Source organism: Oncorhynchus mykiss, chromosome 26, assembly GCF_057628025.1.
Source record: "Oncorhynchus mykiss isolate SJ-2025 chromosome 26, ASM5762802v1, whole genome shotgun sequence".
Taxonomy (NCBI): Eukaryota; Metazoa; Chordata; class Actinopteri; order Salmoniformes; family Salmonidae; genus Oncorhynchus; species Oncorhynchus mykiss.
In genome coordinates this window covers 35,939,150-35,964,223 of record NC_143047.1, presented here as the reverse complement: position 1 = coordinate 35,964,223, position 25,074 = coordinate 35,939,150, and the positions used below count along the sequence as shown (strand labels likewise).

The 25,074-nt window shown below is 43.4% G+C and overlaps 1 protein-coding gene across 4 annotated transcripts in view; it reads left to right on the top strand.

Annotated features, from left to right (window-relative positions):
• Window positions 1-25,074, top strand: part of LOC110506903 (A disintegrin and metalloproteinase with thrombospondin motifs 17) — a 188,897-nt gene that overhangs the window by 139,002 nt on the left and 24,821 nt on the right. For all 4 annotated transcript variants that reach the window (XM_090222882.1, XM_090222880.1, XM_090222881.1 and 1 more), the window contains 3 exons: window positions 3,164-3,244; window positions 10,532-10,689; window positions 21,302-21,464. In XM_090222882.1, coding sequence (XP_090079008.1) covers window positions 3,164-3,244; window positions 10,532-10,689; window positions 21,302-21,464 — 402 coding nt within the window. The remainder of the gene's footprint in view (window positions 1-3,163; window positions 3,245-10,531; window positions 10,690-21,301; window positions 21,465-25,074) is intronic.

Genomic DNA, 25,074 nt, shown 5'->3' with positions numbered 1-25,074 from the left:
CAATTGGGACAATAAAGAGGCATATATGGTGAAAGTTTGGAAGAATAAGCTATTTTATTTTCTCAGAAACGGTTGTATAGATACTGTGCTTTGGGATCTATTGTAGAGAGGAGGTTCTGCATCTCAAACGGCACCCTATTCTCTATGTAGTGCACTACAGGCACTATGGGTCTTGGTCAAAAGTAGTGCACTAGATAGGGAATAGGGTGCCATTTAGGATGCGCTCGGGTCTCTCTTGACTCCACATAGCTTAACAGTCCCATTACACAGTTGTCAAAACCCCAACCTGTGCCATTTTGTTGGGGGTTCCTCCTATTGCAATTATCTACATTATGGAAGACCCTCTCCTCCCCTCTTTATATATCCCTCTTTTGTTCTTTCTCTCTTATTCGCTGATGTATCTCTTTCTCTCTGTTCTTCCTCTTCTCCCTTCCACTCTCTCTCTCCCTCCCTCCCTTTCTCTCTCTCACTGTGGGTCTTTCATATCTCTCTCCACTCTATTTTTTGTTTCCTTCTTTGACACATTTGTGTGTAAGCCTCAGAAGTAACAGTGGGACCACAGTCAGTCACCCGAGGGCCTGGGAACCAACGAGCTGCTTTGTATCATCACTACTGCCCAAACACTAGTGGGTGCTTGGATGCATGTCTGTGAGGAGGGAAGGGCTGGCAAGGGTCTAATCAGAGATTTCTCTCCCAATCGGGTTGAGGCTGGAATCCATATAACATTTCATAGGATCTCTGTGCTAGAATCAAATGAATGATTCAAAAGTGATGTCATAAAGCGGAAGTAGTGTATATGCAGTGGGATCCTCAAAATGATTGGATCATTTTGCTCACATATACTTCCTGGTCTCTTATATGACACCTGTTGAATTCAGAGCCGTACATCTCAATGTGTGAATCCCAAATGCCACCGTATTCCCAATATACAGTGCCTTGCGAAAGTATTCGGCCCCCTTGAACTTTGCGACCTTTTGCCACATTTCAGGCTTCAAACATAAAGATATAAAACTGTATTTTTTTGTGAAGAATCAACAACAAGTGGGACACAATCATGAAGTGGAACGACATTTATTGGATATTTCAAACTTTTTTAACAAATCAAAAACTGAAAAATTGGGCGTGCAAAATTATTCAGCCCCTTTACTTTCAGTGCAGCAAACTCTCTCCAGAAGTTCAGTGAGGATCTCTGAATGATCCAATGTTGACCTAAATGACTAATGATGATAAATACAATCCACCTGTGTGTAATCAAGTCTCCGTATGAATGCACCTGCACTGTGATAGTCTCAGAGGTCCGTTAAAAGCGCAGAGAGCATCATGAAGAACAAGGAATACACCAGGCAGGTCCGAGATACTGTTGTGAAGAAGTTTAATGCCGGATTTGGATACAAAAAGATTTCCCAAGCTTTAAACATCCCAAGGAGCACTGTGCAAGCGATAATATTGAAATGGAAGGAGTATCAGACCACTGCAAATCTACCAAGACCTGGCCGTCCCTCTAAACTTTCAGCTCATACAAGGAGAAGACTGATCAGAGATATAGCCAAGAGGCCCATGATCACTCTGGATGAACTGCAGAGATCTACAGCTGAGGTGGGAGATTCTGTCCATAGGACAACAATCAGTCGTATATTGCACAAATCTGGCCTTTATGGAAGAGTGGCAAGAAGAAAGCCATTTCTTAAAGATATCCATAAAAAGTGTTGTTTAAAGTTTGCCACAAGCCACCTGGGAGACACACCAAACATGCGGAAGAAGGTGCTCTGGTCAGATGAAACCAAAATTGAACTTTTTGGCAACAATGCAAAACGTTATGTTTGGCGTAAAAGCAACACAGCTCATCACCCTGAACACACCATCCCCACTGTCAAACATGGTGGTGACAGCATCATGGTTTGGGCCTGCTTTTCTTCAGCAGGGACAGGGAAGATGGTTATAATTGATGGGAAGATGGATGGAGCCAAATACAGGACCATTCTGGAAGAAAACCTGATGGAGTCTGCAAAAGACCTGAGACTGGGACGGAGATTTGTCTTCCAACAAGACAATGATCCAAAACATAAAGCAAAATCTACAATGGAATGGTTCAAAAATGAACATATCCAGGTGTTAGAATGGTCAAGTCAAAGTCCAGACCTGAATCCAATCGAGAATCTGTGGAAAGAACTGAAAACTGCTGTTCACAAATGCTCTCCATCCAACCTCACTGAGCTCGAGCTGTTTTGCAAGGAGGAATGGGAAAAAATTTCAGTCTCTCGATGTGCAAAACTGATAGAGACATACCCCAAGCGACTTACAGCTGTATTCACAGCAAAAGGTGGCGCTACAAAGTATTAACTTAAGGGGGCTGAATAATTTTGCACGCCCAATTTTTCAGTTTTTGATTTGTTAAAAAAGTTTGAAATATCCAATAAATGTCGTTCCACTTCATGATTGTGTCCCACTTGTTGTTGATTCTTCACAAAAAAATACAGTTCTATATCTTTATGTTTGAAGCCTGAAATGTGGCAAAAGGTCGCAAAGTTCAAGGGGGCCGAATAATTTCGCAAGGCACTGTAGTGCAATGCTTTTGATACAGGGCTCATTGAGGTCTAGTCTCAAATATCACACTATATAGGGAATATGGTGACATCTGGGTCACAACCTAGCTATCTGTCTCTGGTTGAATCCTTCCTTTCAAACCCAGGCTCTGTGTGATGCTCCAGCACACAGAGACAGAAGGTCGAGAGAGAGAGGCTCTACCTCTTTCTGTGCACCGGTATTGAGTTAGATCGCTGCTACTATGACCGTTACACCCCTATCTGTGTCCCAAATAATACCCTATTCCCTTCATAGTGTACTACCTTTGACCAGAGTCTAGTGCACTACTTTTGAACAGGGCCCATGTGTAGAGAACCGGGTGTCATTTGGGATGTAGACCCTCTCTCTTTCTACTTCCTTCATTGTCCTCCTCCTTGCCTTTCACACAGAAAAATTATTTCAACCCTTTCCAAATTAACATCTTGGATAAAGAACCAGCCCAGCCCAACCCTGTCTGTACTACCCCTTCCCCTCACCTCTCCTCACCTCCTCTCATCCCCCCTCACCTCTCGTCCTCTCCTCACCCCAGGTGTGGGTCTGGGTGTGGCTCCACCCACCTCACTCTCTTGTGTTTCTACAGGTTACATTGAGGCTGCTGTCATCCCCGTTGGTGCTAGGAGAATCAAAGTTGTGGAGGACAAGCCCTCACACAGCTTTCTGGGTAAGACACACACACACCACACACACACACACACACACACACACACACACACACACACACACACACACACACCACACACACACACACATACACACACACACACACACACACACACACACATACACACACACACACACACACACACTTGTGTTATGGGGTGCAGAGAACATTTAGCAGTTTTAAAGCTAATTTTCGTGCAATTCTATACATTCTTCTATACAGTCTTGAAACTCTAATGTGTATTCATGTTATATTTGAGTACCTCAAACATTACAACATTACTACAAAATCTATGGGCTAAAAAACATTAGCTGACATGGGCTAGTTGATCTGGACATTCCTGACAAGTTATAAATAGATCTCCAAGGTATACAATGACCGACATGACAAGAGGAACTGATGATGCAAGATGTGTTGAATTGCAGGAAATAAGCTTTAAACCTGCAAAATTCTCTCTTCGCCAACAAGACGGTTGTGGAACGTTTGTTTAATTTCGGTGCTTGTACCCATAGAAATAGGGGTGTGCAGGGGGGGGAGTGGGATATTCCCTAATGCTGGAAGGGGGGCCTGGATGAAAACAGTTTGGGAACCCCTTTTATAGACAACCGCACAAGTTCATATTATCTGTCTAATGATGTGAACTTGTACCCCTAAAGCAGGGTACCCCTAAAGCAGGGTACTCAACTACTATCTGAAACGGTCCAGTGATACAAATGTCCTAGGTGGCAAAGGTCCGGATGGATATGGTCATTTATCGGTGTTGTGGTTCAGCATAGTAACAAACCATGTTGTTATATCAAATGTTTTCAAGAACACTGGTAAATACATTACAGTTTTTTACAATCGCTAGGACCCATTTCTCAATACTTAGGTCACCTTTTCAAAACTCTTCACACAGTGAGCACAACAGCAGTCTATGTGGGTTAAACTGTGGATAATGTTTCATTGCTTTGGCACAAAATGTTTACACATGTTTACATACTCTTTTCAAAACTGTTCAACTGAAGTTCAAAACCTAACACAAGCGATTGTCAAAAACTGTAAATGAGACCAATTAAACCTTTGTACATGGAACTTGAATTATTAAATAATATCTCAATTAAATTAAGTGCATGTTTTCTGGAGAACAAAGGAGAGTTAAATAACAAATCTGAAAGCACAGAAAGTCACTGTGGCCCATGCAATATTAATGTACAAGTCACTGTGGGTCATGCAATATTAATGTACAAGTCACTGTGGGTCATGCAATATTAATGTACAAGTCACTGTGGGCCATGCAATATTAATGTACAAGTCACTGTGGGCCATGCAATATTCATGTACAAGTCACTGTGGGCCATGCAATATTAATGTACAAGTCACTGTGGGTCATGCAATATTAATGTACAAGTCACTGTGGGTCATGCAATATTAATGTACAAGTCACTGTGGGCCATGCAATATTAATGTACAAGTCACTGTGGGTCATGCAATATTAATGTACAAGTCACTGTGGGCCATGTAATATTAATGTACAAGTCACTGTGGGCCATGCCATATTAATGTATAAGTCACTGTGGGTCATGCAATATTAATGTACAAGTCACTGTGGGTCATGCCATATTAATGTACAAGTCACTGTGGACCATGCCATATTAATGTATAAGTCACTGTGATCCATGCAATATTCATGTATAAGTCACTGTGGGCCATGCAATATTAATGTATAAGTCACTGTGATCCATGCAATATTAATGTATCAGTCACTGTGGGTCATGCAATGCAATATTCATGTATCAGTCACTGTGGACCTTGCATCAATGAGAGAAATGACACTTTCTGTCTCTTTAAAATGCTTTGAACTTTGGCACAAATGGTGTGAGAGCAACTCTGGAGACACTGGTGCAGGTGTCCATTGGTGAGCCTGGAGCGATATTTGTTTTGAATAAAGTTCATTGTGGAGAAGGCTGATTCACAGCTGTATGTGGAGCCAAACATGGGCAGGATGTCTAGTGCTAGTTTCTTGAGAACAGGGACATCAGCTGCAGGCACCATCTTTCCATCTTTCCCCAGAATGTAAGACAGGGTCATAAAGACACATTTTCTTGTAGCTCAATCAACTCCATTTGCAGTGATGCAACTTCTACCCGTCTGAAGAGCTGTTTAGCTTCCTCTGACAACATCTACCCGTCTGAAGATCTGTTTAGCTTCCTCTGACAACATCTACCCGTCTGAAGATCTGTTTAGCTTCCTCTGACAACATCTACCCGTCTGAAGGACTGTTTAGCTTCCTCTGACAACATTTTGTGACTAAGATGGTTCTGGATGACCAGCAAGCGATTCTCTTCCAACAGTGAAATCCCAGGCCCCCGTCCCTGCAGGAGGCCTTTTGCCTTTTGGTAGGCCGTCATTTTAAATGAGAATTTGTTCTTAACTGACTTGCCGAGTTAAATTAAGGTTAAATAAAAATATAAAAAAGTAATCAAAGCTAGCTTTGAGGTTCTTCATCAGCTGCTTGATGAAATCGACACGGTTGGGAACGTCTTTGTCTCCCTGCGTTTGTACCAGAAGATTGGAGAAGTGGACAAGTTCTCCCTGCGTTTGCTCCAGAAGATTGGAGAAGTGGACAAGTTCTCCCTGCGTTTGCACCAGAAGATTGGAGAAGTGGACAAGTTCTCCCTGCGTTTGCACCAGAAGATTGGAGAAGTGGACAAGTTCTCCCTGGAGATCATTCTTGAAAAGCTCTAATTTCTTCTGGAAAGCCCAGACTGCTGCTATCATATCACACACTGTGTTGTCCTGTCCCTGCAGCTTAACATTCAGTTGATTGAGGTGTGATGTCATGTCTGTAACACTGTGTTGTCCTACAGCTCAACATTCAGTTGATTGAGGTGTGATGTCATGTTTGTCACACTGTGTTGTCCTGCAGCTCAACATTCAGTTGATTGAGGTGTGATGTCATGTCTGTCACACTGTGTTGTCCTGCAGCTCAACATTCAGTTGATTGAGGTGTGATGTCATGTCTGTCACACTGTGTTGTCCTGCAGCTCAACATTCAGTTGATTGAGGTGTGATGTCATGTTTGTCACACTGTGTTGTCCTGCAGCTCAACATTCAGTTGATTGAGGTGTGATGTCATGTTTGTAACACTGTGTTGTCCTGCAGCTCAACATTCAGTTGATTGAGGTGTGATGTCATGTCTGTCACACTGTGTTGTCCTGCAGCTCAACATTCAGTTGATTGAGGTGTGATGTCATGTCTGTCAAAAATGCTACTGTTTCCATCTTCTCGTCATCAGAAAACTGAGTTGCCTTGTCACTCTTTTGCTCTGATAAGAAAGCTTTGATTTCCTCCTGAATGGCCCAGAAAGGTTCCAAAACCCCGCCTTCACTGAGCCATCTGACATTGTGCAGTAGTAAGTCATCAAAGCTGGTATTAGACTCTGTCAGAAAGCCTCGTAGCAGGCGGTGTTCTTGATCAGTTTCATCATCGTTGTCATGACCTCAGAATACTCTTTTCCCAGACTGGCACACAGGACAGCCTGATGGATGATTTGATGTCAGGACAGGGTGGTCCTCTTTCAAACGTGTAACCAGTCCCCTCCTCTTCCTGTCATGGCTGGAGCTCCATCTGTGGTGATGGAGACCACTGACTTCAGATCTCTCCCCCTTTTGGTCAGCATCCTTTTGACATTATCTCCCTGTGTGTCTGCTTCTAGATGCCCAACAGCTCATCCCAGAATTACGTCTTTGTTTCATAATAAAATCTGACAAACAACAGAAGCAGGGCATTATCAGTGTTATCTGTTGAATCATCCACAGCCAATGAAATGCTTGGTGCATTCTGAATGACCTCATCAAGTTGTGAAGTCAAATCTTCAGCTAATATTTAATTTCTCCTCATTGCTGTGGAATCAAATCAAACTTTATTTGTCATGCCGAATACAAGTGTAGACCTTACCATGAAATGGTTACTTACACGCACTTAACCAAAAGTGCAGTTCAAGAAGAGTTAATAAAATATTTACCAAATGAACTGAAGTAAAAAATAAAAGTAACACAATAACATAACAATAACAAGGCTATATACAGGGGGTACCGGTAATCTTTATTGTTTACCTGCAAACAAGGTGTCAGCAACTTCACACATGCGTTCTTTTACCATCTCAGCGTCAGTGTTTTCCGTAAACCCAAGCTATCCTCAGTGAACGCTCTGTTGCACGTTGTTGGGCTTTCAGGAAATTGACATGGACTTTTTGTCTCATATTGGGATTTGAGTTGTTTAATCTTGTTTGTTCTCACCTCCGTGTTCAGAGGATAAGTCTGATCTATATTACTATGCTTGGTGTAATGAAGCTTAACATTGCCACTTTTCACGAGGGCTTCGAACTCGCTGCATATCAGGCACATGTGTTTTGTTCTGGTTGTGGGGAGAATGCATTTTCCGTCCACTCGCCGTCAACAATTTGTTGTTTAACAAGCCATATTAACAAGGATACTGGTAACTAAGCTCCTTCTATCTGTGATATTAACAGTTGAACCTCAGTGAAATATTTATCTTTCTTTCTGCCTGCCTGCTTGTTCCGAGGTGTTGTAGAGGATATTTGCATTGATGTGATTGGGTAAGCCATGGGCTCTTGCATTTAACCACGTGATTGGATTAGACGGGGCACTAGTAGAGGTGGAGGCCGTGGCGCCCGGGTCATTTTTGAAAGCTGTTTTAAAAAATGATTGATTGACTTGTATATAACTACTGTAAATGCTATGTTGTTCTTCTGCCAGTTGAGTTTGGCTGCCCCATACAGTCTTAAGCCAGTGCTAAAACATTCTGCACTGTCTAGCATGTTTTGTTCTCTGTCGACTCTGCAGGGAAATTTGAAAGCCGATAAACCCACTCATTTGTCAGCCGCTTGTAAAGTGTTTGAACACTTCACTCTTGCAGTTTCCTTTTGAGTGTTCTGACAACAGCTATTAAACATTTTTCTAACTGTTAAGTGCTTTGTCAACAGGAAGGGCACACTGGGGACTGGAGACATCTAGTTCTGTGTGTAATGATAGGACAGGCTGGGATCCTCTCTAGTGATAGGAGGGAGTTGAGGGATGGAGGGAGAAGAGGGATGGAGGGAGAAGAGGGATGGGGAAGAGAGGAAGGGAAGTAGGGAGGGACAGAGGGAAGGGAGGGAGGAGAGACTGAAAGGCTAGCCACTCACTTTGAAAACACATCTGGTGATCTAAAGAAACACTCCAACACTACTTCCTTTTGTACAGTGTGAGGTATGTCTCCACCACGTTTTATATGATAAAGTTTCCCCAAGTCGCTGATCTTGGGTCAGTTTAGGATGTAGGAAGAGTTATTAAAGTGAATATGCATAGATAATAACAGAGAGTAGCTGTAGCATAGAAGGGGGGCAATGCAAATAGTCTGGGTAGCCATTTGATTAGCTGTAATGATGACCATGGAACAGTGATGCTAATATCCTAATGATTACCATGGAACAGTGATGCTAATATCCTAATGATTAACATGGAACAGTGATGCTAATATTCTAACGATGACCTTGAGACAGTGATGCTAATATTCTAATGATGACCATGGAACAGTGATGCTAATAATCTGATGATGACCATAGAACAGTGATGCTAATATTGTAACGATGACCATAAAACAGTGATGCTAATATTCTAATGATGACCATGTGACAGTGATGCTAATAGTCTAATGATGACCATGGAACAGTGATGCTAATATCCTAATGATTACCATGGAACAGTGATGCTAATATTCTAACGATGACCTTGAGACAGTGATGCTAATATTCTAATGATGACCATGTGACAGTGATGCTAATAGTCTAATGATGACGATGGAACAGTGATGCTAATATTCTGATGATGACCATAGAACAGTGATGCTAATATTCTAATGATGACCATAGAACAGTGATGCTAATATTCTAATGATGACCATGGAACAGTGATGCTAATATTCTGATGATGACCATGGAACAGTGATGCTAATATTGTAACGATGACCATAAAACAGTGATGCTAATATTCTAATGATGACCATGGAACAGTGATGCTAATATTCTGATGATGACCATGGAACAGTGATGCTAATATTCTAACGATGACCATGAGACAGTGATGCTAATATTCTAATGATGACCATGTGACAGTGATGCTAATAGTCTAATGATGACCATGGAACAGTGATGCTAATATTCTGATGATGACCATGGAACACTGATGCTAATATTCTAATGATGACCATGGAACACTGATGCTAATATTCTGATGATGACCATGGAACAGTGATGCTAATATTCTGATGATGACCATGGAACAGTGATGATAATATTCTAATGCATTTTAAAGATCTGAAGTAGTTTTTTTGTATATAGTTAATATTATGTTTCTGGGCAGTTTTATAGTAAAGTGTTTAAATTATTTTCAATTCCATCTAAATCTGTAAGTTCATAGACATGCAGTAAAACAAACGTGTTTAGAAAGAGTCCATTCACTGTGCAAGGTGTTTTTATTTCTCTGGAGCTCTCTCTGGTCGTCAAGTCCTTCCAAAAGAATAATTAAAACAACATGCATTTGGAAAAACCTGGCTCAAACATTCAATTCTTATGGAATGTCTTACAGTACACCCCAACAGTCTCTCTGTTTCGCTCTTTATTCTCTCTCTCTTTATTTTCTCGCTCTCTCTCCACCCTCGCTCTCTTTCTAATGCATTACCCAACAACCTTAAGTCAAGCACCGCATGTCCACAGGGGATAACTGTGGACATGCGGTGAGGTAGTCTGTTTGCTGGACTTCACAACCTCCACAGTCTCCACATCAAGGGACACTCTCTTAGTTGGAACCGACTGGGTCTCTGATGCTGTGCTGCTTTCCTGTGGTTCAGGCACTGCGAGAAGTAAAACCTCACTGACCGGGGTCGGCTATTTCGAAAGCAGCCAATTTGGGCATCAAAAGTCATTTTCAGAGAAGTGAAGAGAAGTGTATGTTCACTTTGCCTGCCTGCTACATTTTAATTGTTTGTTTGCTCCTCTTAAAATTAAAAATATACATATTTTAGGTTAGAGACATGGTTTGAATTATGGGTTTGTATAAAGGTAGTGATTTAAGGGAACAGTCAGAGTGGGAATTGAACCCTGCGTTTACAGGTCTAGGCATGTTGGTGGAGACTGTGGTATGCTTACTTTCAATGGAAGTGATAGGGGCAAGTGATAGGGAACCATCTAACATCAAGTTGTCCTGAACTTCCTCTTAAATTAATTCTACATCCTGCTTGTTCCAGCAATGAAAGACTCTACCAAGAGGTCCATCAACAGCGACTGGAAGATCGAGCTTCCTGGAGAGTTCCAGCTGGCCGGCACTACAGTGCGCTACGTCCGGAGAGGACTCTGGGAGAAAATGTCCGCCAAGGGACCCACCAAGACCCCGCTGTACCTCATGGTAAACCTATCATGTAGAGAGAGATTGTGTGTGTGTGTGTGTGTGTGTGTGTGTGTGTGTGTGTGTGTGTGTGTGTGTGTGTGTGTGTGTGTGTGTATCCCTATCATGCGAATGCATGTTGAGCTGATGCATTTAACCTCCTCAGTCTACTCCACATGATGACAGAGATCAGAGAGGGACAGATAAAGAGCATGGAAATTGGGCTTCAAAGGGAGAAAGTTGTTGTTAGTTTAAATGTAATCTTTATTTAACTAGGCAAGTCAGTTAAGAACACATTCTTATTTACAATGACAGCCTACCAGGGAACGCTTTAACTACTAGGCTACCTGCCTCCCCAAATGGCCCTCTGGAGGCATCATGTGATACAGATGTAGTATCTTAATTAGAGCCAGTGTGCTACAGTAGGGAAATAATCCTGCAGCAACAGGAAATGTCAGTTATTATGTGGATTATATAAAAACATTTGTAGGGATTGATACATTTTTGCTAAGGGAAAATCAAGTCTGAAATATCAAAGTGGAAATGTTCAAACTTCAGATGCCCTTTTAAACCTTAACATTTCTAGGGCTAGCGGAGCCCCTCGACAACATTCCGCTGAAAAGGAAGTGCGCGAAATTCAAAAATATATTTTTTTGAAATAGGTAACTTTCACACATTAATAAGTCCAATACAGCAATTGAAAGATAAACATCTCGTTAATCAACCCATCCTGTCCGATTTAAAAAATGCTTTACAGCGAAATCACAACATATGATTATGTTAGGTCATAGCCAAGTCCAAAAAACACAAAGCCATTTATTCAGCCAAACATAGCCAAAGATAGAGTCACAAAAAGCAGAAATATAGATAAAAAGAATCACTAACCTTTGATGATCTTCATCAGATGACACTCATAGGACATCATGTTACACAATACATGTATGTTTTGTTCGATAATGTGCATATTTATCTAAGATGGCATCGATCTAAGATGGCATAGCAGTTCAGACGTCTTTTTGTCCTCGTCCTGTCGTGTCCCGTATATATATATATATCTAACTTTTTTTTCACATACATTTTTAATTTTCCATAAACTCATCTTCAGAACACTCTCCTGCAATCCGCTTCACCAATTTAGATTTATATAAAAAAGTATTATTTACCTCAGATCTGTAATCCTCCAAGAGGCTAGCCAGAAAACTAGCCAGATGCTAGCCGGGAGCTAGCCGGGAGCTAGCCAGGAGCTGTTCCAGAAGCTAATCAGAAGCTGGTTCAGAAGCTAGTTAGCTTCTTTACTGGCTAATCGTTAGTACTCAGCTAACCACGGTTTGTGGTCATCGGCTGTCCTTTGGCTCGAGAATCTATCGGCAGTTTTGTACGGCGCGGTGCAGCGCAGCGCGGCTCGGAACGGAACATACCGGACCAATTTTTCTCTCCATGTCCTTGGATTTCGGCCGCTGGCTCTGGACATTCATACCTGGATCTCACAGCTAGCTAGCTGCTATCCGTGTGACTATCGGCTTTCGTCGATTCCGGAGCTAACATCAATTGTTCCGGAGCTAGCCAGCTGAAGAGTTCCATCAATCACTCCTGGGCTGCAGTCACCTATCCGGACCCGTTTTGCTGCCTACGCGGAGCCCCACCGGGCCTTCACAGCTGGACTGCCGACGTTGTCTACCCGAGGGAGTTGTCCGGCTGGCTCCTCCGGCGCGACGTTGCCTGGGCGCCCATCTGCGGCCTGCTAGCCGTTGGCTGTCTTATCGGCTGCTATCTGAATAGACAATCGGACAATTTTATTTTATTTGTATTTATTTATTTTTCTTCTTGGGCCTCTATAACTATATCTATTGTTTTTATTTTTGTTGTTGTTGTGTGATTTGGATTAATCCCCTCTACCACACGGAAACCCACTAATCTACTGACGGAACGCAAGAGGTGGCTAATAACTGACCTCCATCCTATGCTAGCTTGCTACCGATTTAGCTGTCTAAATCGCCGTGACCCCCAACCAACCTCTCCACTCACTGGACCCTTTTGATCACTCGACTAAGCATGCCTCTCCTTAATGTTAATATGCCTTGTCCATTGCTGTTCTGGTTAGTGTTTATTGGCTTATTTCACTGTAGAGCCTCTAGTCCTGCTCATTATACCTTATCCAACCTATTAGTTCCACCACCCACACATGCAATGACATCTCCTGGTTTCAATGATGTTTCTAGAGACAATATCTCTCTCTTCATCACTCAATACCTAGGTTTACCTCCACTGTATTCACATCCTACCTTACCTTTGTCTGTACATTATACCTTGATGCTATTTTATCGCCCCCAGAAACCTCCTTTTACTCTCTGTTCCAGACGTTCTAGACGACCAATTCTTATTGCTTTTAGCCGCACCCTTATTCTACTTCTACTCTGTTCCTCTGGCGATGTAGAAGTGAATCCAGGCCCTGCCGTGCCTAGCTCCACTCCTATTCCCCAGGCGCTCTCTTTTGACGACTTCGGTAACCGTTATAGCCTTGGTTTCATGCATGTTAACATTAGAAGCCTCCTCCCTAAGTTTGTTCTATTCACTGCTTTAGCACACTCTGCCAACCCGGATGTTCTAGCTGTGTCTGAATCCTGGCTTAGGAAGACCACCAAAAATTCAGACATTTTAATTCCAAACTACAACATTTTCAGACAAGATAGAACTGCCAAAGGGGGCGGTGTTGCAATCTACTGCAAAGATAGCCTGCAGAGTTCTGTCCTACTATCCAGGTCTGTACCCAAACAATTTGAACTTCTACTTTTAAAAATCCACCTCTCTAAAAACAAGTCTCTCACCGTTGCCGCCTGCTATAGACCACCCTCTGCCCCCAGCTGTGCTCTGGACACCATATGTGAACTGATTGCCCCCCATCTATCTTCAGAGCTTGTGCTGCTAGGCGACCTAAACTGGAACATGCTTAACACCCCAGCCATCCTACAATCTAAACTTGATGCCCTCAACCTCACACAAATTATCAATGAACCTACCAGGTACCTCCCCAAAGCCTTAAACACGGGCACCCTCATAGATATCATCCTAACCAACTTGCCCTCTAAATACACCTCTGCTGTTTTCAACCAAGATCTCAGCGATCACTGCCTCATTGCCTGCATCCGTAATGGGTCAGCGGTCAAACGACCTCCACTCATCACTGTAAAACGCTCCCTGAAACACTTCAGCGAGCAGGCCTTTCTAATCGACCTGGCCGGGGTATCCTGGAAGGATATTGATCTCATCCCGTCAGTAGAGGATGCCTGGATATTTTTTTTAAATGCCTTCCTAACCATCTTAAATAAACATGCCCCATTCAAGAAATTTAGGAACAGATATAGCCCTTGGTTCTCCCCAGACCTGACTGCCCTTAACCAACACAAAAACATCCTATGGCGTTCTGCATTAGCATCGAACAGCCCCCGTGATATGCAGCTGTTCAGGGAAGCTAGAAACCATTATACACAGGCAGTTAGAAAAGCCAAGGCTAGCTTTTTCAAGCTGAAATTTGCCACAGGGTTCAATTCTTGGACCGACTCTCTTCTCTGTATACATCAATGAGGTCGCTCTTGCTGCTGGTGAGTCTCTGATCCACCTCTACGCAGACGACACCATTCTGTATACTTCTTGCCCTTCTTTGGACACTGTGTTAACAACCCTCCAGGCAAGCTTCAATGCCATACAACTCTCCTTCCGTGGCCTCCAATTGCTCTTAAATACAAGTAAAACTAAATGCATGCTCTTCAACCGATCGCTACCTGCACCTACCCGCCTGTCCAACATCACTACTCTGGACGGCTCTGACTTAAAATATGTGGACAACTACAAATACTTAGGTGTCTGGTTAGACTGTAAACTCTCCTTCCAGACCCATATCAAACATCTCCAATCCAAAGTTAAATCTAGAATTGGCTTCCTATTTTGCAACAAAGCATCCTTCACTCATGCTGCCAAACATACCCTTGTAAAACTGACCATCCTACCAATCCTCGACTTTGGCGATGTCATTTACAAAATAGCCTCCAATACCCTACTCAACAAATTGGATGCAGTCTATCACAGTGCCACCAAAGCCCCATATACTACCCACCATTGCGACCTGTACGCTCTCGTTGGCTGGCCCTCGCTTCATACTCGTCGCCAAACCCACTGGCTCCATGTCATCTACAAGACCCTGCTAGGTAAAGTCCCCCCTTATCTCAGCTCGCTGGTCATCATAGCATCTCCCACCGGTAGCACACGCTCCAGCAAAAACTCTCTAGTCACCCCCAAAACCAATTATTTCTTTGGCCGCCTCTCCTTCCAGTTCTCTGCTGCCAATGACTGGAACGAACTACAAAAATCTCTGAAACTGGAAACACTTATCTCCCTCACTAGCTTTAAGCACCAACTGTCAGAGCAGCTCACAGATTACTGCACCTGTACATAGCCCACCTATAATTTAGCCCAAACAACTACCTCTTTCCCTACTGTATTTAATTAATTTATTTATTTTGCTCCTTTGCCCCCCATTATTTTTATTTCTACTTTGCACTTTGCACATTCTTCCATTGCAAATCTACCATTCCAGTGTCTTACTTGCTATATTGTATTTACTTTGCCACCATGGCCTTTTTTGCCTTTACCTCCCTTATCTCACCTAATTTGCTCACATCGTATTTAGACTTGTTTATACTGTATTATTGACTGTATGTTTGTTTTACTCCATCTGTGTCATTGTATGTGTCGAACTGCTCTGCTTTATCTTGGCCAGGTCGCAATTGTAAATGAGAACTTGTTCTCAACTTGCCTACCTGGTTAAATAAAGGTTAAATAAAAAATAAATAAATAAATAAATATTTATATGCAAAAATCTCAGTTTACATTGGCGCATTATGTGCAGTAATGTCCGGTGACACATGACGGGGCCTCCCGGGTGGCGCAGTGGTCTAGGGCACTGCATTGCAGACTCTGGGTTCGCGCCCAGGCTCTGTCGCAGCCGGCCGCGACCGGGAGGTCCGTGGGGCGACGCACAATTGGCCTAGTGTCGTCCGGGTTAGGGAGGGCTTGGCCGGTAGGGATATCCTTGTCTCCTCGCACACCAGCACAGTGCACGCTAACCAGGTCACCAGGTGCATGGTGTTTCCTCCGACACATTGGTGCGGCTGGCTTCCAGGTTGGATGTGCGCTGTGTTAAAGAAGCAGTTCGGCTTGGTTGGGTTGTGTTTCTCCCGAGCCCGTACGGGAGTTTTAGCGATGAGACAATTGAAATTGGGGAGAAAAGGAAAAGGGGGTAAAATTTAAAATAATAATAATAATTTAAAAATAAATTTAAAAACATGTTGATTTTGCAGAAATACTCATAATAAACATTGATAAAAGATGTTATTCACAGAATTAAAGATAGTCTTCTCCTTAATGCAACCGCTGTGTCAGATTTAAAAAAAACTTTACGGAAAAAGCATAATCTGAGAACGACGCTCAGAACCCAAAGCCAGAGGAATATCCGCCATTTTGGAGTCAACAAAGTTAGAAATAACACCATAAATATTCACTTACCTTTGATGATCTTCATCAGAAGGCACTCCCAGGAATCCCAGTTCGATAATAAATGACTGATTTGTTCCATAAAGCTCCAAAAAGTCCATCATTTATGTCCAAATAGCCACTTGTTGTTAGTGTGTTCAGCCAAGTAATCCATCTTCATGAGGCACAGGCACTTCGTCCAGACAAAAACTTTAAAAGTTCCATTACAGTCCTTTAGAAACATGTCAAACTATGTATGGAATCAATCTTTAGGATGTTTTTAACATAAAACATCAATAATGTTCCAACCGGAGAATTCCTTTGTTTTCAGAAAAGCACTGGAACGAGAGGTAAATCTGTCGGCTCGTGGTATTTGCTGGAGCGGAATGGTATCAAATACACCAAACACATGTTTTGATGACATTCCATTATCCCAGCCATTATTATGAGCCGACCTCCCCTCAGCCACCTCCACTGGATCATACATCTTTACATCACTGGCAGGGATTATAGAGAATGAATGAACTGGCATGGGAACTGGCCAAAGCAAGTGAAATAGATAATAAACAATAGTGAAATAGTCAATCAAAAATGAACAATAAACTTTCTACTCACAAGTTTTAAAGGAATAGACACATTTCAAACATCATAGTATGGCTATGTACACTGTTATAATGATGTACAAATAGATAAAGTACAAAAGGGAAGATAAATAAACATAAATGGATTGTATTTACAATGGTGTTTGTTCTTCACTGGTTGCCCTTTTCTTGTGGCAACAAATCTTGCTGCTGTGATGGCACACTGTGGGATTTCACCCGGTAGATATGGGAGTTTATCAAAATTGATTTGTTTTGGAATTCTTTGTGGGTCTCTGTCATCTGAGGGAAATGTGGTCATACATTTGGCAGGAGGTTAGGAAGTGCAGCTCAGTTTCCACCTCATTTTTGTGGGCAGTGTGCACATAGCCTGTCTTCTCTTGAGAGCCAGGTCTGCCTATGACATCCTCTGCTAGGCCATGCTCACTGAGTCTGTACATAGTCAAAGCTTTCCTTCATTTTTGGTCAGCCACGGTGGTCATGTAATCTGCCACTGTGTATTCTCTGTTGAGGGCCAAAATATCATTCCAGTTTTTTGTTAATTATTTCCAATGTGTCAAGTAATTATCTCTTGATTTTCTAATGATTTGGTTGGATCTAATTGTGTTTCTGTTGCTGTCCTGGGGCTCTGTGGGGTCTGTTTATGAATAGAGCCCTAAGACCAGCTTGCTTTGGGGACTCATCTCTAGGCTAATCTCTCTGTAGCTTTGTTTTGGAAGGTTTGGGAATCACTTCCTTGTAAGTGGTTGTAGAATTTATTGTCTCTTTTCTTGATTTTGATAATTAGCCACATTTTTCTCTGTATGCATTATTTGGTGTTTTACGAACACAGAGGATGTTTTTGCAGAATTCTGCATGCAGAGGCTCAATTTGGTGTTTGTCCCATTTTGTGAATTCTTGGTTGATGAGCGGACCCCAGACCTCACAACCATAAAGGGAATGTCAGGACTTCCCCCGAAGTTGTTCCCTCTCCTTGTTCGGGCAGCATTCGGCGGTCGACGTCACCGGCTTTCTAGCTGCTACCGATCCATGTTTCATTTTTCCTTTTGTTTTGTCTGTTTACACACCTGGTTCCCATCTCATAATTATGTTCCTTATTTAACCCTCTAGTTTCCCTTTCTGTTTTGTGCATGATTGTCTTTCGTGTGTTGGAGTTCGAGTCCTGTTTTGTCCTTGTTTTGTAACTGGATTTTTGTTCCGTTCTTGGATTGAGTAAATACAGTGTTTGTTACTCTTACCTGTGTCCTGCGTCTGACTCCTTCGCTATCTTCTAGATAGACTGACAGGGAAATGGGTTCTATAACTGATTCAAATATTTTTTGCCAGATCGCCTGTGAAATGTTATGTTCCTTTTGATGGTATAGAATGCCCTTCTTGCCTTGTCTCAGATTGTTCACAGCTTTGTGGAAGTTACCTGTGGTGCTGATGTTTAGGCCGAGGTATGTATAGTTTTTTGGGTGCTGTAGGGCAAAGGTGTCTAGATGGAATTTGTATTTGTGGTCCTAACAAATGGACCTTTTTTGGAACGCCGTTAATTTTGTCGTACTGAGATTTACTGTCAGTGCCCAGTTCTGACAGAAACTGTGCATAAGATCTAGGTGCTGCTGTAGGCCCTTTTTGGTTGGGGACAGAAGCACCAGACCATCAGCAAACAGTAAACATTTGACTTCAGATTCTAGTAGGGTGAGGCCGGGTTGTGCAGACTGTTCTAGTGTCCTCGCCAATTCATTAATATATATGTTGAAGAGGGTGGGGCTCAAGCTACTTCCCTGTCTCGCCCCATGGCCCTGTGGGAAGAAATGTTACATTTTTTTGCCAATTTTAACTGCACACTTTTGTTTTTGTGCATGGATTTTATAATGTCTGATGTTTTCCCCCAACACCGCTTTCCATCAATTTATAGCAGACCCTCATGCCAAATTGAGTCAAAAGCTTTTTTGAAATCAACAAAGCATGACAAGACTTTGCCTTTGTTTTGTTTTTTGTTTGTTTGTCAATTGGGGGTGTGCAGGGTGAATACGTGGTCTGTCGTAGGGTAATTTGGTATAAAGCCAATTTGATATTTGCTCAGTACGTTGTTTTCACTGATGAAATGTACAAGTCTGCTGTTAATTATAATGCAGAGGATTTCCCCAAGGTTGCTGTTGATGCATATCCCACGGTAGTTATTCCAAATATTAGGGAAGATGCCAGAGCTGAGGATGATGTTAAAGAATTTAAGTATAGCCAATTGAAATGTGTGGTCTGTATATTGTCTGCATATTGTCCTGTAGTTCATTCAATGTAATTGGAGAATCCAATGGGTTCTGGTAGTCTTTAATAGTTGATTCTAAGATTTGTATTTGATCATGTATATGTGTTTGCTCTTTGTTATAGAGCCAACAGGATTAGAGAAGTGGTTTATCCATACATCTCCATTTTGGATAGATAACTCTTTGTGTTGTTGTTTGTTTAGTTAGTGTGTTCCAATTTCCCCAGAAGTGGTTGGTCTATGGATTCTTCAATTACATTGAGCTGATTTCTGATGTGCTTTTCCTTCTTCTGTAGTGTATTTCTGTATTGTTTTAGTGATTCACCATAGTGAAGGCATAGACTCAGGTTTTCTTGGTTTCTATTTTGGTTAGATAGGTTTCTCAATTTCTATCTTAGGGTTTTGCATTCTTCACCAAACCATTTGTTATTGTTGTTCATTTTCTTAGGTTGTCTGCTTGAAATTTTGAGATTTGATAGGGAAGCTGAAATGTCAAATATACTGTTTAGGCTTTCTACTGCCATGTTTACACCTTCATTATTACAGTGAAATGTTTTATCCAGGAAGTTGTCTAAAAGGGATTGAATTTGTTGTTGCCTAATTGTTTTTTGGTAGGTTTCAACACTACTTTCCTTCAATCTTCCTTTGGCTTTGATGCCTCGTGATTGATTATTGCTCTGTTCAAGTAGACTGTTATTTTGCTGTGATGTGATAGGGATGTTAGTGGGCTGACTGAACGCTTTGAGAGACTCTGGGTTGAGGTCAGTGATAAAGTAATCTACAGTACTACTGCCAAGGGATGAGCTGTAGGTGAACCTACCATAGGAGTCTCCTTGTTGCCAATGACTATATTACAGACCCAGTGTGTTACAGAGCTGCAGGAGTTGTGACCGGTTTTGTTGGTTGTTTTGTCATAGTTGTGTCTAGGGGGGCATATTTGGGAGGAAATACTATCAGCTCCAGGTGGGTGTTTGTCCCCCTATGTGCTGAGGGTGTCAGGTTCTTGTCCAGTTCTGGCATTTAGGTCGCCACAGACTAGTACATGTCCCTGGGCCTGGAAGTAGTTGATCTCCCCCTCTAGGATGGAGAAGCTGTCATTGTTAAAGTATGGGGATTCTATTCTATTCTATTACTGTTTTGACTAATTTAATAGTTGGTTAGGTCTGCTCTATATCGAATTAGCATACCTCCTGAGTCTCTTCCCTGTTTCACACCTGGTAGTTTGGTGGATGGGACTACCAGCTCTCTGTAAACTGGAGGGCAACCAGTGGGTATGTCTCCTCTATACCATGTTTCTTGTAGGATGACAATGACTGTATTTCCAATGTCTTTGATGAAGTCTAAGTTCCTGCGCATTAGGCCAAGAGCAGATAACCTTAGACCTTGTATATTCCAGGATGAGATAGTAAAAGCTTTGTGTTCCATTGTGTCTAGTGTTGTTTTCAAGGGGTTTAGGCCCGGACCATTACAGTAGGTGTGAGCAGAGCATGTTGAGCATCTGATACATACCTCTTAGTTCGTAAGATGGGGCTTGGGCGGGTGTATTCATGGGGTTTGGGCCTGTTGCTCTGCTCAAGGCCTGGGCATATGTGTGGCTGTCATGTTGAGGTCTTTGCTGTGGGGGGGGGGGGGGGGGGGCTGCATAGGTCTGATCTGGGGGGGGCCTATATACTGTGGGTGTGGCCAGGCTTTGTTTGGCGGGGTCTCAGCTGGTTGGATTGTGGCTGGTGATGCTGTGGTCTAGGTGTAGGTCCTCTTGGCGTGGGTTCTCTCAGTGCAGGTCCTTTGGGAGGGGGTCTTGCAGGTCTGGGAGGGTGTCTCACTGGTCTGGGCGGGGTGTCCGTTGCTCTGTGCTCCTGTTTGAGGTTCTGGGGCTGCGGTTGAGGGTGACATCCTTCAGGGTCCTGGCAAAAGTTGGGATTGCTGCCTTGTAGAGGTGGACCTCTCTCTCTTTCCTTTACAAAGTATTTCAGGATGCTTGGGGGAGGCTGTATGTTCTGCTAGAGAGGGCAGGTTAAATGTACATCTGTAATGTGGATCTGGATTGTGCATTGTACTGATAATGTGGTTGTGCTAAGGTTTGGTGCTATGGATTTAGAAGGGGGGGGGGGCTCTATATATTATGTCTCTCTCCTCACTCACTCACTCTGTGTCTCTGAACATGACCCAGTCTCTCAACCCATCTCTATACACTATCAGGACATTGTGTCTGAACATAACAAGCCAGTGTTTCTAAACATAACTCCCTCTCCCCTAGGTGCTGTTGTTCCATGACCAGACCTATGGGATACACTATGAGTACACAGTGTCTCTGAACGTAACTGAACGTGATGATGTCAGTGAGGAGCAGAGAGCACCAGAGCACCTCTACCTTTGGACACACAGCTCCTGGCAAGACTGCAACGTACAGTGTGGAGGAGGTATGACGCACACACATCCCAAGGAGAGTCTTTGCAGGGTTTCTGATAGCTGTTGACCTTGGATTCATGCAAACTTTCAGCCACCCCTCCAGTTCCCCCCCACCCCCCTTCAGTACACCCCTCCCCTTCAGTCCCCCCAGTTCCCCCTCCTCCCCCACCCCCCAACCCACCCCCCCTCCAGTTCCCCCCCCCCCCCCCAGTTCCCCCATACCCCCTTCAGTTCCCCCACCCCCCTTCAGTTACCCTCCACCCTTTCAGGTCCCCCCCACCACCCTTCAGTTCCCCACACCCACCTTCAGTTACCCCCTTCAGTTCCCCCCGCCCCCTTCAGCAACCCCCCACCCCCTTCAGTACCCCCCACCCCCCTTCAGTTCCCCCACCCCCCTTCAGTTCCCATCCACCACTGCTGCTTCTATCCATTTCGGTTACAAGTTAGATATGGGCCTCTAATCTTGACTGTGGGCCTCTAATCTTGACTTGTCTGTTCTCCATGCTGATGCACTAATCTGGGGCTGGTTGCCCAGCGCAGAGGATTCGCCAGGATCCGGGTTCCACAACAAACATCAAACACAGCTTGGCTGGATGGCTGCCTGGGGCAATGAGGGATGGGGAGAGGACACATGGGCTGTTGCTCTCACACATTCACATGAGCAAACACACATATATACTGTTGAGGCTAGTGAGGTTGGGTTAGTGGGTTACACCTGGTTGGTGAGGCTGGAGCCATTCGGCTGGGACTGAGGTAGAGAGGGTTGGGGCTTGAAGGCTGGGCTTAGAGGCTGTGTCGGAGGGTTAGTTGGATTGATTGTTGGGACTGAGGTAGTGGGATGGGGCTTAGAGGCTGTGTCGGAGGGTTAGTTGGATTGATTGTTGGGACTGAGGTAGTGGGATGGGGCTTGGAGGCTGGGCTTAGAGACGGTGTCGGAGGGTTAGTTGGATAGATTGTTGGGACTGAGGTAGTGGGTTGGATCTTGGAGACGTGTTAGAGGCTATGTCAGAGGGTTAGTTGGACAGACCTTTAGGACTGAGGTAGTGGGTTGGATCTTGGAGACGTGTTAGAGGCTATGTCAGAGGGTTAGTTGGACAGACCGTTGGGACTGAGGTAGTGGGTTGGATCTTGGAGACGTGTTAGAGGCTATGTCAGAGGGTTAGTTGGACAGACTGTTGGGACTGAGGTAGTGGGTTGGGTCTTGGAGACGTGTTAGAGGCTATGTCAGAGGGTTAGTTGGACAGACCGTTGGGACTGAGGTAGTAGGTTGGGTCTTGGAGACGTGTTAGAGGCTATGTCAGAGGGTTAGTTGGACAGACCGTTGGGACTGAGGTAGTGGGTTGGGTCTTGGAGACGTGTTAGAGGCTATGTCAGAGGGTTAGTTGGACAGACCGTTGGGACTGAGGTAGTAGGTTGGGTCTTGGAGACGTGTTAGAGGCTATGGCAGATGGTTAGTTGGACAGGCCTTTGGGGCTTGGGGGAGACAAATAGGCCCAGTGTTGGTGAACTTCTAACCTCTGAACTAGAGCACACCAGACAGATAGAGCTGGCTCCCACTGTGGGACTCTCAACTGGGTTACCACGAACATACACGCAAACAAAGTTAAACACGTGCATGTACACGTGCACTCTCATGCAGGTGGACAGCACACTGCACTAGTTTTGCCTATTCAATTCTCAGTTCATTGCTGAGACTGCAAATATCTAGAGCTGATTCTGGTGATATTAAAAATAAACTTTGAGGAAAAACTGTTATTTTTATTAACTCAGAGCAACAGTATTTTATCATCATCTAGCAGTAGATGTGAAGTGGATGGATAGGTGGCTAGTTAATGTTGTTTTAACCCTTAAGAGTAGATTACCCTTTACTATACATTCAACTGATGTTGTATCTCAACCAGTGGAAAACAAGGCTGCAAAAATATATTACAATTATCAGTAGGTTGTACTTCAATTTGCTTTTGCACTCATCTCAACACTATGACATCAATGACATGATTTTTTAAAAGTTGATTACTTTGTAAAACTATTTAGTTATGAACTATGGTAAATCCATCCAATTATGAACTGAAGTAACTCTCGAAGCAAGTCTGGTAATAATTAGAGTGAAAACAGCACCATGACATCAGCGGTTTTATCGCTATCCAGTGACTGATTAGCTATAATGCGTTGTTCAGTCTGAATCATCGATAACATATGTCATTTAGCTGTGATAGGTGTTCCCAACCTTGGCTGGTGAGAGGGTGTGTGCAGGTTTAGGTGACCACTTTCGTTTATTTGTCCGTTCACTCGTTTGGAGTGCTTTAACAATGTCAAGGGTGAAGCTTATTGTATCCAGCTAGTGGTTAGCTTATTGTATCCAGCTAGTGGTTAGCTTATTGTAGCCAGCTGGCGGTTAGTTTGTTGTAGCCAGCTCGCGGTTAGTTTGTTGTAGCCAGCTAGCGGTTAGTTTGTTGTAGCCAGCTAGTAGTTAGTTTGTTGTAGCCAGCTAGCGGTTAGTTTGTTGTAGCAAGCTAGCGGTTAGTTTGTTGTATCCAGCTAGCGGTTAGTTTGTTGTAGCCAGCTAGCGGTTAGTTTGTTGTAGCCAGCTAGCAGTTAGTTTGTTGTAGCCAGCTAGGGGTTAGTTTGTTGTAGCCAGCTAGCAGTTAGTTTGTTGTAGCCAGCTAGCGGTTAGTTTGTTGTAGCCAGCTAGCAGTTTGTTTTTAAAGCCAACTAGCGGTTCGTTTTTGTAGCCAGCTAGCGATTAGTTTGTTGTAGAGAGCTTGCGGTTAGTTTATTGTAGCCAGCTAGTGGTGAGTTTGTTGTAGCCAGCTAGTGGTGAGTTTGTTGTAGCCAACTGGTGGTTAGTTTGTTGTAGGCAGCCAGCTGTCTGATGACTTAAAGAGTTTTACCAAATTTGATCAGTGTTATTTCCTGAAAGTCGCTAGTTGAAAATACAATCTGTGGGGTTGTGTACTGTAGGTCACTTTGGATAAAAGCGCCTGCGAAATGGCATATATCAGGGGTCAGCAACAGGCCTGCAAGTGTTTTTTCCCAAGTATTCCCACAAACAAAAGAGACATACAGTATGTGATGGTGTCTCAATGTAATCAAGGTATGGAAATTAATATTCTTTTTTAAATACAAACTCTTTCTGAGCTTAGTTGGGATCAATTTGCAGTGTACAAATGACTAGGATTATGTTACGCCCGCCCCGACAAACCGCTTAGACAAAAATCATCCTGTGGCTGAATCTAGTTGCCTACATTTCATTTACATTTCAGCCATTTAGCAGACACTCTTATCCAGAGCAACTTACAGTAGTGAGGGCAGACATTTTTGTACTGGTCCCACGTGGGAGTCAAACCCCCAACACTGACGTTGCAAACGCCATGCACTGCCAACTGAGCCACTGAGGACCCTGTACTCCTGCAAACACCATGCACTACCAACTGAGCCACTGGGGACCCTGTACTCCTTCAAACACCATGCACTACCAACTGAGCCACTGGGGACACTATACTCCTGCAAACACCATGCACTACCAACTGAGCCACTGGGGAACCTATACTCCTGTAAACACCATGCACTACCAACTGAGCCACTGAGGACCCTATACTCCTGCAAACACCATGCACTACC